Source organism: Helianthus annuus, chromosome 8 (genome assembly GCF_002127325.2).
Source record: "Helianthus annuus cultivar XRQ/B chromosome 8, HanXRQr2.0-SUNRISE, whole genome shotgun sequence".
NCBI lineage: Eukaryota > Viridiplantae > Streptophyta > Magnoliopsida > Asterales > Asteraceae > Helianthus > Helianthus annuus.
The window spans coordinates 67,806,935-67,821,364 of record NC_035440.2 but is presented as its reverse complement, the minus strand read 5'-3'; the positions used below and the strand labels follow the sequence as shown (position 1 = coordinate 67,821,364).

The 14,430-nt window shown below is 36.9% G+C and overlaps 1 protein-coding gene across 1 annotated transcript; it reads left to right on the top strand.

Moving 5' to 3' along the window:
- The first annotated feature begins 6,476 nt into the window (after window positions 1–6,476).
- On the top strand, window positions 6,477–12,231 carry LOC110873011. The gene is made up of 5 exons (XM_022121912.2): window positions 6,477–6,698; window positions 7,610–7,757; window positions 9,743–10,103; window positions 11,522–11,652; window positions 11,897–12,231. Exons 1-5 carry the CDS (start codon window positions 6,641–6,643, stop codon window positions 11,994–11,996), a joined length of 798 nt encoding a protein of 265 aa, XP_021977604.1. The 5' UTR covers window positions 6,477–6,640; the 3' UTR covers window positions 11,997–12,231.
- The last annotated feature ends 2,199 nt before the right edge of the window (window positions 12,232–14,430 follow it).

Below are 14,430 nucleotides of genomic sequence, written 5' to 3'. Positions count from 1 at the left end.
GTGTTCTTGAAGAACTTCATGTTTTGGCCTCAATCCACCGAGAACAACTTAGATCTAACCGATTTCCACATAAACAAACAAAGATCTTTCATAGATCTAAACATATTCATGGTAAAAAGGATTGAAAAATGGTTTTCCAACTTTCTTTCAACTCTTTTACACTCAATGCACTCAAAACCGATAGAATCGGAGCTTGTTCTAACCTTCTACTCTTTCTTGTTGATGTGTTGGTTCAAGATCTGGATTCTATCCACGAGACCACCGATTTTGGGTTAACCAAGGACAACCATCTTGAACCGGTTAACTGGTTGAACTTGGGTGATTCCTTTTCAACCGGGTCACTAGGGTCAGAATGGGTTTTGTTGGTTAGCACGTTGTCACACCGTCTCGATAAAACGACAAACTATCAAAACAACCAAGTGTAAGATGAACGGAACGACCAGGACGGAATGCCGTCCGATCGAACTGTCATCCGAACGGGTTGTCACCCGATCGATTTACACCTTGGACCCACGCTAAACTTTTGTTTTCAAAAACCTTGAAGGATGAACATTGAACGAAGGGCTGACCGATCGGATTACCACCCGATTGGACTACCACTCAACCATGTAATGTTCAGACTTCAACACTTAAACAATTTTCAACATGTTCAATACCAACGAATTGCCACCCGATAAGGACTACTATCCGATCGAGTGACAAACTGCGGTGAACTTGTTCTCACTAAAGTGTCCAACCAATTGGGTTGTCCTCCGATCGAACGTCCGTTCGATCGACCGACCTGAAAGGCAGAGATACTTCTATGTTTTCAAAATGCTATAACGAAAACTTCAAAAGTCAAGCCATCATACACAAACACATCCTTCCCAAAGGAAGAAACAATCCACTCGAAAGGTCACCCGATCGGATGACCATCCGAGCGGACTGTCACTCGAACGACCAGCTGTCCGATCGGACTACCATCCGATCGAACTGCTGTCCGACTCACTAACACTTGTATCGTTTTACGCGTCGCTTATCGTTATGCTATCGTTCTGGTCAGGCTAACCCTACTCTCTATCGCTCCCTTCAATCCATCAATCGCTGTGAGTATACTCGATCCCTTTTTGCTTTATGCACTTTTTGGTGTTACATACGTTACTTATTCTAAATCACATCGAACACACTATGCAATACTTTTAACGTTAACCGTTACCGCATGTTATACGTGACTTAATGAATGCTTGTTTGTTATGTTTACACATGGAATGTTGTCTACCTGCCTTAGCAACGATAGTACTATAGTTTGGACTCAGCACCTGTTCACTCAGGGGTTATTAAGGACAATTAGTTACATGGTTCACAGTGGTGAGTGTGTATCGCGAACTGCCTTGGGCAGTCAACCCGCAGTCATTGGTATCGATAGGTTCATGTCGATAACTAACATGCCTCATTTCACACTGTGTACGTGCTGGTTACGCGTAATCGATTTCGAACTCTATTATATCTATTAAACTTGTATGCTCACCTTTACACTATGTGTCACATCCTGACTTTTGCGGAAGCGTGATTATTGGTGTGACTTTCTTAATACCATAGCATTCAATCATAACACGCTATATGATAAAAACCATAAGATGTTCATCCATTAATTAAGTTTGAAAACAACACAACATAAATTGTTTGAAACATTGACACCAAATTTAAGTTACAAACCACAACATGTTTAAATGAGTTCATAAAGACTCAACAAAAGACCTTAACAAACCCGAGCTTAGGACCATGTATCTCGTCCAGGAATAAGATACATCTCCTAAACTCTAAAGACTTGGATGACATCTCTTATTTATACGCAGCTTGAAAAACATGCAACACCTGCCAGATCCACTTAGTTCCCTGAAATACATGTAATTTGAAAACATCAACAAAAGTTGAGTGAGTTCATGTGTTTGTGTATGAATAAACTTTTAAAGTATGTCTGTATGTATGTATGTATGTCCTTGGTATGTAGCAATAAGGAAAAACAGATCGCCAATGGTTTGCAAGGCCAATGGTATGTGTGAAATGGTGTAGGAAAATTCAAACCTAGCGGAATTTTGCCACGGCATTAGTATGTGGACACAGTCACCACATGGGCCACCCTGGTCCTCATGGGTGTGGGCTCGCTACACCCAAATAGATCTATCACTCATGTCCCTCGGTCATACGACGGGGATTAATGGCCTTGAGTGTTATACCCACCTTTCACATGATCAAGAAGTAACCCTCCTTAGCTAAATCATACCATGTATAAAACGTTTGTAAACAATTGTAACATGTATTTCACCCCCGAAGTTATAAAACTGAAAACAGTTAAAAGAAAAGGGGGACATGAACTCACTGTATTGCGTCTTCAGAATTGTAACCCAAATTTCTTCAGCATCGTAACCCAAATTTCTTCAGCAAATCCGACTACCTACAATGTACTAACGTCTATTAGGCTAACGTGTCGTGCCTTGCCTTAGTATTCACGTGTTTGAGCTACGTTTCTTTTAATATTATCCCAAGTTATAATTTCTTGTCAAAATAATGATTATTTTAACTTTAAATTATATTTAATTTTGGAATAATTGTTTAAACAATATTCTTTGTATTAATACTTCTCAAGTATTTATTTCGGTATTTCCTTCCCAAGGTGGGGGGTATCTTATACATGTATCTTCATACTCTTGTATTTGAAATTTCAAAATAATATATTTTCAAGTCTCACTTTAGAAAATATATATAAACTTATTTTTGTCAAAATAATGTATTTCAAGAATATATATATATTTTTCCCAAAAATCATATATCTTCTAAATATACTAAGAAAAAATATTTTTATTTCAAAAAAGAATATATTTTCTCCTTGTAAAAAATATGATCCAACTTTGTAATATTTACAAAAATCATGTTTTCATGTTCTTATGTCCAAAATAATATTTACCAAAAATATATTTATAACGGTATTTTCCGGAATATCTTGTAAGTTACGTTCTTGCATTCGATTTCACAATATTCAGTGTGTAACTTATATATTTATCCCTTGTGATTTTTGGTATTATTTTGGGATTGTAAATTCTTGGTATTTTGTTAAGTTATATTACTTTAAATCCTAAAATAACATAACTATTACACCAAGTATACAAATAATCACACACAATGTGTTGCTAATGTAAATATATATTCTAAATACATATTTATCCATTTTTATTTATAAAAACCAACCTCCGATACTTGTATTTTTGTAACAAAATCTATGGCAAAGTTTATATTGAAAACCATGGTTAAAACTCACTTGTAAATACTTGCTTAGAAAATATTTTTCTAAGTGTTTGCATTTTTAGAAAATTTTGCCATAGTTTTCCCTAAAAATTGAGGTGTCCATGCTATTAAAGCATATCATTTTCTTTTTAAAAATCATCATAAGCAATCAACAATCAATCTACACTTACTAACTGCTAAAACAAAGCTATCTACATAATAATCATGAACTTGAGTTTTCATAAAAACTTGTAGTAACTTGGTAGTATGTTTAGTAGACTTAGTTACCATTTAAAGTATGTTTATTTCTTTAAAAATCTCATTCTTGAAAGATTTGAGTGTTTACGACTTGTTAGATGATTTTTCCAAAAATCATTCTTTTGAATTTTTCTTGTAAACAAAGTGTTCTTATACTTGTTTTATCACCAAAAATAGTGTATATTTAAGTAAGAACGATCTTCAAAAATCACATTTTGAACTTGGTTCTTTTGGAAAACCATTCATAAATCTTAGATCCATAAGATTACTAACTCACTTATTATTTTTCAAGAAATCACTTTATTCTTCAAGTTCATGCTTAACTCATGAGGATGATCATCTTGTTTTATCACATAATCATCATCTCTCTTGCTAGATCATGTGGTTAATCACGATCTAGCAAGCTCATTATGATTATCAACATCATAATCTAAAGTAAATATTAAGCAAGTATCATTCATACACTAAACAACATAGTTTCATCATATATCAAGCTTATGTTCATGATTCATGTTTATGTCTTTTAGTGTTCATCAAGTTTATCAATGTACATCATCATTTAACCAACAACATATGAAGTAAATAAGGATCATGAGAGTCTTACAACTAGCACAAGGCTAGGGAAGAACACAAGAGATGGTGATGACAAAAGTGGATGATAATAGCAAATGATGAAGGTCCTTCAAGATCCACAAGCACCAAGCTTCTTTGTATGGCTCCTTACACCTTAGAATGATCTTGGAATGAATGAACTTGAAATGGAAGTGATGATGGTGGTGGTGGGGGTTCACGGCCGAGAGGGAGAGAGCAAGGGAGGAGGAGGTGAGTTGTGAGAATGATGAGCTTGTTGTCTTCTTATAATCCATCTAATTCCATTATCCATTGGGTATTATGTTGGATAAGTACACTACATCATCTTTCACCAAATCATTTGAGATTATATAAGATTTTGCTAAGATTGAGAAGATCAAGGTGGTGGGGCCACCTTGAACCGTCCATGAGAGGGGGGGGGTATTGGTTTGGTTTGAATGGTTAGTTAAGTGTTTAGTTAGGATTTCAAATGTATTAGTTAGTGTTTATGTGTATCATGCATTATATAGTGTGTTAGGGTGTTCGGGGATCATAACTAGTTCAGAATTACTAAAACAATGCTTCTAGTAAAATTTTGGTGTTTCGGGTAGTGTCCAATTGTTTGGTTAGATACCGGTTCGTTAAAGTGTCAAGCTATTCCGTTTAGTGATCTTTAAGTACCCTTTTGTGACACTTTTAATTCCCGACACTTAGGAAAGCATTCAGGACCATTTTGCCATATTTTTGCATGTTACTAGTTTGTTAAATTGCTGAATTTTGCTGAAATATGTAGAATTCTGCACTTTATGTGGGTTTTAGGCACTTTCCGGCACTTAAACTATCACCTAGTGAAACAGTTTTATGGTCCTTACTTCCCTACACACCATACTAGTGTAGTACCTTGTCTCTGGCCCATTCGGGGTCTCAAAACACTGTCTGTCTATGTACTGAACATCGTCAACATTTTTCTGAGTTATTCGCTAACTGTGCTAACTGTGCTTTGTGCATCATGTATATCAATAAAGTTTGCATGTAAAGATGATGTGACAGTATGAAATGTGATGCACATGTATGTATGCTACAGAAATCAGAAAACAGTTTAAGTCATTAATTGTAATTCAGCACAATCATTAAGCACTATTCAATATTAATTAATTGTACGGATACCTGGATTTTTGACGGTTGTCACACTATGTGTATTGACTTTTACTTTAACGTATGTGACAAGTGCTTAGGATGCTTATTTGCTTACTTTGCTGTGAAATCGAGGCTAGGAAAGACCTAGGTCAACAATAAACAATTGTCTGTAATAAGAATCTGAGTTATCGGAACAGAACAATTTGACTAGATCTTTTCTGTAATAATTGTATTATCATTTATGACATGGTATGGGATGTGTTGCTTTAAATATTTGGTAAATATAGTTGTTATGAAAACTTCTGGACAATCTGTTTCGCTCAGTGTCGCGCCCCGATGATTCCGCCATCGGTTGGGGTGTGACAATTGTACATACCACTCTATTAGATTTTGGTCTACTATATACAAACTTACAACTATAACTATATGTACTAGCCTAGTCAGGCCAATAAAAAATTAACACCAAATCTAAAAGTTAAACCATAAACCGCTAAACAATAGTCTACTCATCACCTCAATGTCTTATGTTGTTACCATAAGTCGATCGTCTCCTGCTCTCAACGTCATTGTTCGTGCAATATGATCATTGCCTCATCGGCCACAATATCATTATTTGTAAGAAAAATAGGATGCCATGAAATGTGTCTGTTTTTAAAGACATAAAAACTTGAGACCTATGTCACTATCTCTCTTTGCAAATTTAAATCGGGCAACATAGTTGTTAAAATCGCTCGAAATTCGCTCGACGCTCACTCGGAATATTCACTGCTCGAAAAATGCTCGTTTAATAGTTTTAAATGAGCCACTCCACTTGGTTTAGTTCAGCTTGTTTTTTTGAACGGCCAACATAGTCAATCCCGAGCACTCTCGGGGCATCTACTCGACCAAACGAAGTACTCCGAGAGTAACCCGAGTCCACCACCAATTGCGGAGAAAACCGGGTAACTCACCCGTCCCTAGGCACGACGGTGAAATTAACGATACAACCTGTTTGGCTCAAAGATCGAACCCAGTTTTTCCTGGATCTCCCATCGTTATCCACCAGTGCCTCACTCTGCACCAAATGAGAATTAAACCTGCATGTCGTAAGAGAAATGCAATTATTCCACCACTTGATCTAGAGATCATTGGCTCAGGCTCAGGCTCAGGCTCAGGCTCAGGCTCAGGTTCGTGAACAACCCTATTCAATGTGGCGTTGTAACAAAATAAAAGCTAGACTTTGGCTAATAAAAAAAAAAAAAGATAGAAAATACTGTTGGTAATAAAACACTGCCTGCCTGCAAAACCCCAAAAATTCAAAACCTTAAACCTGGGGCCTCCACCACCTCTCTGCATACATGAAATCGTAGATGCAACCATGTTTAGATACGTGCAATGCTGTTGATTTCTTCTAGGGTTTCCTCTTTCGTTCTTGATGCCGATCGTTAAAGGGTTCCGACGTTTTCACTCGAATATTGTTTCATCCAGACAAGGTACATATTTTGTCAAACTGTTGTGATTCTTTGTTCTAAAGCTTTCCTTATATGTGATTCTGGACCTGCTTGGCCACTTTTCATATTGTTGTTATGTTTTTATTGGTGTGTTCATCAATATTGGGATTCATTAGGCACACAGTCACATGTATACAATTGGAGTGTGTTATATTGAAAACCTGAAACTTAAACCCTAAAAATTTAAGGCCCCAAGATTCAGCTTGTTTTTTTACAGGCGAGCTGCCCCTGTTTGGAATATATTCGGTTTGATTTCTAGGCACTCTACTTCAAGTGTGTATCTCTATAATATTAGTTTTTTTTGTACTATGTATTTAAGAGGAAATCATTTAACATATATAACCATTCTATGTGGCATTGGTTTAGAAAAAAATTACTGTAAGAATTTTTTTGAGGAAACTATACATTGAAAACATGGATGTCTTTTGCCACTGTAACTATATAATTTTCCATGTATAATGTTTTACTTCTTCTTCAACCACAATGTTTTCTTAATGCTGATGCCGAACGCAACAATTACTTATCACTCACTCTCATCTTGATCTTGCTTGAAAGACTTTCAGTTATAGATGGTTTTAAGTTGAAGTATGCTATGTAAATACACTAGATCAAGAGAATGAGTTTCCAGTTTCCACACGTTTTATTTTCACCAAGTAGCAGGATACTGAAAATGGTACTCATCATGTTGTTACCTTCTCAACGATTTTTGCATGCCAATGGCTGTTTGGTTGATCATCCTGTATTTTTATGATTTTTAGTGAGTTCCCATGTCAAAGTTATTGGATAAATCATTCTTTATGGTAATTTTTATGTTGTGAAACTATCATTCTTGTTTTTTTTTTTTTTTGCGTGCTGTTCAAAATTTGTGATGTTTGAATGTTGACGCATGGCAGTTGCTACTGAGATATCGAATTTGGTATCTGAATCAAATGTTGAGCAGTCTGGAACGTCTTCTGCTGCTCCCTTAAATACTAAAAGACCAATCAGGAAAAGGGTTAATCATACTGAGCGGAGAGCGATGTTGGAATCTTTCGTCAACAGGTATGCATCTTTTGACTTACTTATATGTGTGTGTGCATACGCGGTGACATCTTTGTAGTCTGCTCAAGAGATTGGCACTTGTAAATTATATTTGTTGATCTTTAGACTTAGGTGAATATATCTCTTTCATAATATCTACTTGGTTCTCTATCAACCATAGTTGTCAATAGCGAGTGTAGCAATCGCTATAGCGCGCTACGTAGCGTATAAGTCTAGGTTCGCTATTAGGGTTGTAGCGATAGATAGCGATAATAGCGACAGTTTATTTATTTAATTATTTTTTAATATAAATAGCAATTAAATGTAGTTATAAAATAGCTGGATTTTAGGTTTTTGTTAAATATACATGTAAAATAGCATATATACTAGGATATTTTGATTAATTTACATATAATTTTTTTTTTTCAGTGTATCGCTATTTATAAAATAGCCGCCCGCTATTTATCGCTATTCGCTATGTAGCATATAGTTACCTTATCGCTATTTGTCGCTATTCGCCATTAACAACTATGCTATCAACCCTTCCACAAATCTCTTATTCGTTGATATATCATTGAACTTTGAGGTTATTTGGCTCCTGTAATATGGGCTTCGATAAAGAAATGGGTCCTTCTATCGATTACGTACTGCGTTACAAGAACTGGTAAATATGATGAAAATTCACGGTCTCAAGTTAGGTTGTTTTAGGACTTTTGTTTTTACCTCAACTGCCCATTATACAACCTCTAGATGTGGCACTACTGAAGGTGCTTATTTTTAGTTTATACTTAACATTCGGTTGTTTGTGGGTTCACATTGACAGAAGATTTGTAACAATGTCTAAATCTTCAACTGGGTATTTCACATTTTTGTTTTACTTGATGATATGAATAGACTTTTGGCTTGCTAAAATCATTGTTGTCATTCCACTTCCACATTTGGTTTTGAAATGCGCGCATCACATGATTCAGTAATGAGATCGCATCGCATGTTGCGATTCCATGATGTGCACATCACATGATGTGGTCCAATCTCCAATGTGGTGCCTTATGCAGTTGACTGGTATTTGAAGAAAGTAGATCTTTAATTGAACAAATCTGACTATAGATGATGAGAGTATATTATATTTTAGTGTTTAAAGGTGCACAAGTTAAAATATTAGCTATAAATATTTTTTAGCGTTTTTAAATAAAGAACACCTCGCATACGTGATGCATGCGCTTCGCGCATTGCGCATCACGCATCGGGTTTTGGGATCAAAACGCATCGAACCGCTACACGCATTTTAAAACCAAGATTCAACAGTTATTATAAACCACATGTTGTGGTGTGTGGTTTTAGCAAATATTTAAATATTGGATATGTAATGTACAATCTCCTTGTACATTACCAAGAATTTAAGTGGTTAATAATAATTCCTGACTGTTAGTATGCATAAACTTCGGAAACAATGAGACAAAAATGCTGCACGTTTATTTATATTATAAAAGTGTATGTAATCAAAAGGATGAGCTGGCCACGCATCTAGTTTGAACTTTATTCACATAATCAGGCTAATCCAACACAAATTCATCATTTATTATGTATTTCTTTTCATCGAATGATTAAAGATGGTTGCTAAAATTTGATTTTAATCATTTTAGCTGGTAACTGTGTTAGGTTTTTATAATATCTGGGAGTAGTGGTAATTTTGACATTAACTGAATGATTTTAATTGTCTGGTATAAAAAAAGCTGCGACCTAGTCCTTGGCAAGCTCGATGGTCCTAAATCACGTTGATTTTCATTTGGAGGACCGACTAAGATTAGGGCGGTTAAAAACGCAGGTCAAATTATTGAAAGTTATTTTCCCTTAACATTTTCAAACGGGTACCATGGCCTTTTTTCAGCTTGTTTTTTCAACATGCCAAGTGAGGAGACATATTTGTCCCTCCCAACAACTACATATAACGGCTAATATTAGGGGGCATCTTTGGTATTTGATTTTTTTTTTAAAAACTTTTTTAGGTACAGAGCTATGAATCTGGGAAAGTTTCCTTCTCCTACAACTGCACAAAAAGAAGTTGGCGGTGGTTACTATTCAATCAAAAAACTGCTTCAGGAGATGGAATATAATATTGAAAAGAAAGGCCCTACAGAGGAGAACATAAAACATGTGGAGAAAGGCCCTGCAAGTCAAGAGACATCACACGGTCAAACAACCGAGAAAGCCCCTGCAAGCCAAGAGACATCACACAGTCAAACAACCGAGAAAGAGACATCAAACGGTCAAACAACAATTGACCAAAATCTTTGTGAAGATCCTGGGCTGGAATCTGGAAGCAATAATGACAAAAACATCGACACTGGAAACAACAATATTACGAGAGTAAGCATCTCCTGTAAGCTCTTATGCTATTAGGCTAATGGTTTAAGTTAGGGGTGGCAAGATGGGTAATTGTCAAAACAAGCTCGGGTTCAAACAAGTTAGTTTTTAGTATGTCTACAAGGGTAGAAACGGACCGGGTCAGCATGGGTTGACCTACAAGCTTATTTCTTCCGTTTCGGCATGGGTTGACCTTCAAGCTTATTTCTGTTTCTTTTTGTAAAATTTTTACAGATAATCAATATGATGACTATGATTACAAAAAATATTTTATTAATATCGCGATGTAGGATGCTATGTGCAGTGAAAATAGACTTTTGGTGACTATCAAGACATGTTTGACCCTTTCTTCTTTTACTTTTTTTCTTTTCTTTGACCCATTTGAGATAAGAAAAACAACCCAAGTCAACTAGTCAACCAATTCATAGGCATGATCTTGATTTGATGAGGTTGCACTATAATTTGAAACTCGACTTGTAGAAGAAACTTTACATATCCAAGTGGCGGTGTTATTGATTTCTTAGCAAGACTGCATTTCATAGAGATTCTAAGTTTTAGAATTTCTGAGCTACCAACTGAAAACAAATATCAAATATTATTTAGAGATATTGATAAACACCTTAAGGTTTATTCCAGACGTAAGCACCAAAAGACCCCATTAGCTGCTGCTGACTTGGGGTTAATTACCTTAATTGCCCCTCATTTATTAGATCCGTTCAACAATTCCCAGAAGCAGGGGAGTGAGGCAGTGGAAGATGCAGTTTCCTTTTTTTTTTTTAAGGAAGCTTAACTTTTCTATTTTAGCAGGCTTTGTTCTTCATGTTTAGTTCGTTCAGTTTTTATCTTTTCAATTTGCGAACTTTGTATTCTGGAGACTTGCCATCTCGAATTTGGCCTTTCAATTCAGTAAATTATCATTTGCCTGCTTATTATTCTCTAGACTCTACCACATCTCTAAGCTTATTTTTTTATTTATTATTGAGCTGAGTGCATTTACGTCCCTGTGGTTTCTCCACTTTTGCTATTTTAGGCCAAAAATCTAACCCCAGTTAAAAAAACTCAGTTAGCTCTGGGATAAAATGGTCATTTTGCATAGTGGTTCGGAGGTTTTACATACCCCCTCCACCGTGCACCAACCTCCGAGCCACTCCAAACCACTTTGTAAAATGACCATTTTACCCCTGAGTTAATTGAGTTTTTTAACTGTGATTAGTTTTTTGGACTGAAATTGGCACGTTTCGAGAACGTCAGGGAGGAAAATGGTACAGTTTTGAAATTTGGTCTGAAATGGCAAAAGTGGACAAACCACAGGGACGTAAATGGCAGTATGGCACCTAACTCTTTATTATATCTCAAGTGCATTGTTTGCATATATGTATATGCCACCAGTGTATATAATATATATTTACTTGTGTTTGTAGGATGATACTCAAAACATTACAACTAAAAGTGATGAGAAGCCAGAGCAGAATCCAAGTGATGATAATTTCGCCTTTAAGGATCCGGAGTCACAAGTTGAACAACAACCAGAAGGGACAAGAAACGCAGTGAGGTAACCTTCTTTTATGCTAATTCAAAAGTTGGTATGTTATTATCTATTAATGGGTTTCAAAATTCTTATGGTTTATAAGCATATATTATGCAAGTAAATGCATTTTATTTTTATTGAAGATGGAAAATTGTTGAGGATGAATGGTTATTTTTTTCTCCAAGTGTTGGACACTAGAAGTTTTTTGTATATTTGTGGCTTTGTAGGTTTTTATATATATGAATGATATAAAGTGGATGGATTGTAGGGACAAGGGAGAAGAAGACAATGAGTTGAGAGAGAAATCATCATTATGGGGAAATTTGAAGTTGATGGCAAATGATTTTTTTAACATGTGGAAGAAATAGTTGAAGGAAGATACAAGTCAAAGGCATCATAATCCTTTATTGGGTGTTTGGGAGTCAGATATGTAACATTCCAAACACTTTAGTTAGCATCGTCAATATATCTAAAATATTCTATTTTTCTTTTTATTTTTTTGGGCAAAATTAAAGTTGACAAGTATGACTATAATCAAAATTGCATCTTGCTGGCAAAAATGTTACCAACCTTTACTAGGGATGCTACTCTTTTATGAACAAATCTTCTTTTGGTAAATTTTATTTTGTGTTAATTCTTTGAAGATGTGAATGTAAACAGTAATCCCTTGTGTCTGGATGACAAAAGGTTGCATGGCGAACTTTTTTTTGAATGGTGAACTTCATGTATAAGGTTACCACACTTTCCAAATTGGAGAGCCCTGTATTGCCCCACTTTGGCCACACTATGTTGTCTTAATCGGGACTACGCTGGCTTCAAAGTTTGGCTTTTTGGGCGTTCTCTTGGGAAACCATACTGCCGACTGCCACTTGACAGTCATTGTGACACCACAAGAGAAGAACTCTATCATGTAACACTAGATGTTGTCATTATTTTTTTTAAAAGGATTAAAGGTATAAAGATATTACATAAATAATAAAAACTATATTTCTTTGAACAACAAATGTAGAATATTATTTAAGACTAGCAAGTTGCTAGACACACTATTACAAATCAAACCATAGAGAAAGCTCAAGCTACGGACCACCCTAACGAGCGTGTCATATGGACCAACAAAGTGCTTGAATGACCGCTTGCATCAACTAAATTTCACACTCCACCGCATCTACACACATATCTCTCTTTGTTAACTCCACTCCTTATTGGGATTTTTTTTAAAAATCCGCTCCTAACAAAAGTAGTTGATTTTCAAAGTATTCATTTTACCCAACAATACGAGTGATCCACCTCTAAAAACATTTTTTTTGAACTCTTCGTTGCAATCTCCTAACCACGAGTATTCATCTTTGTTGCATGATTTTGTATTGCTAAAAATGGCATAATACTACTGCAGTTTCGCATTCTTATCCAGCTCTAGGATCTGTTAGGTCTCAAGCGGCGCATCGGAACCAAACACACGACACACACGATTATTACACGATAAACACAATACAATAAATACTAGACAAGATTTTATGTGGTTCGGTCCGAGTGGGACCTAGGTCCACGGGCTGCAACTAGGGTTTTCTCATTAAGCACAGAACAAAAGATTACAATTACAAGACTAGGTAATATATTATGACAAGATTAGGACAACACAATTTAGGAACCTAATAAAACCGGCCTGAAGGGGTATGGTCCCAAAAACGCCGCGCAAACCTCCTTCAAGGTTGCGCGAGGAACCATACTCCTTATTTAATTAATTTCCTACCACGAGCCTTGCGCGAGTTACACTGTATTCCTACTATCGCCGCGCGAGGGCTAGCCGACAAGGAGCTCCGATAGCAGCACTTAGCATACTGAAGGAGCATCCAGACACCCAAACCCCGCGCGGGTCAGTTTCGTGCTCAGCAAGAATCAAACAAGGAAGCAGCGCAAAGCTACTCCAGGTAGTACACGAGGTACAAGTGGCAGAGAAAGAGCCAATGAACATCCTGCAGGCTCTGTTCAATCGTGCGCCACGATCTTCTGACGAGAAGTACGTAAGGACGCCTACGTGGCACCACTCAGAGGACGGGGACATCTGTCCCACGATCTCCACTTGTCTGCTGATGGCAGAAGGGCGACAGAGCCGACAACAATGACACGTGGCTCCAATCAAGGCGCGCCAGCGCCGAAGAGCTTCTAGAAGCCACTAAACGGACGAGACTAGTGAGGCAAAGAGCATATCCATTATGTTGTCCATTACCGGCCCAAGGCCCATCAGCCCATATCCTCTTACACCTCTCCGGCTATAAATAGAGACCTCATTCCACAGGTTAAACATTCTATTCCCTCTACTCTTCACTCTTAACACTTAATTATCCTCCCAAAGCAGTCGCTTATGCTCACGCCGGAGCCCGGTTAAGAGGGAAACCCCCACATTCCCCTCTTGACGAGTAACGGTGTTCTGTTTTGCAGGTTTAAACATCAGGTCGGAGCTCAGATATTCATTAGAAGATTAACCACTATGGTAGAAACATAAACCAAACTGATTAGTTGCCTAATTAGTTCAGTGTTTCTTCATTGGCGCCCACCGGTTTTTTCTACAACCATCTTCATCTTCTTTTTTCTGAGTTTTTGACTCCTTTCGTCCTTCGATCATGACTGGTCAAGGAATCATTCACGAGTTCGGCTTCGGAGCCAACTCTAATGCGGCGCTGGGTGAAGGAATCCAAAATATCCAAGCCCAGCAAATTGAGGAAATTGGTGAAGTCGAAGTAACCAATACTGGGGGCCCGCGCGGGAGCATCACCCGCATCACTCAAACGGTCACCCCAGGAA

Bases quoted from the DNA above. Each gene is read 5' to 3' on its own strand.
- LOC110873011 (XM_022121912.2), top strand. From the start codon at position 6,641: ATGCCGATCGTTAAAGGGTTCCGACGTTTTCACTCGAATATTGTTTCA. The intron at 6,699-7,609 runs GTACATATTTTG...GACGCATGGCAG, and splicing joins TATTGTTTCATCCAGACAAG to TTGCTACTGAGATATCGAAT. The intron at 11,653-11,896 runs GTAACCTTCTTT...GATGGATTGTAG, and splicing joins GGGACAAGAAACGCAGTGAG to GGACAAGGGAGAAGAAGACA.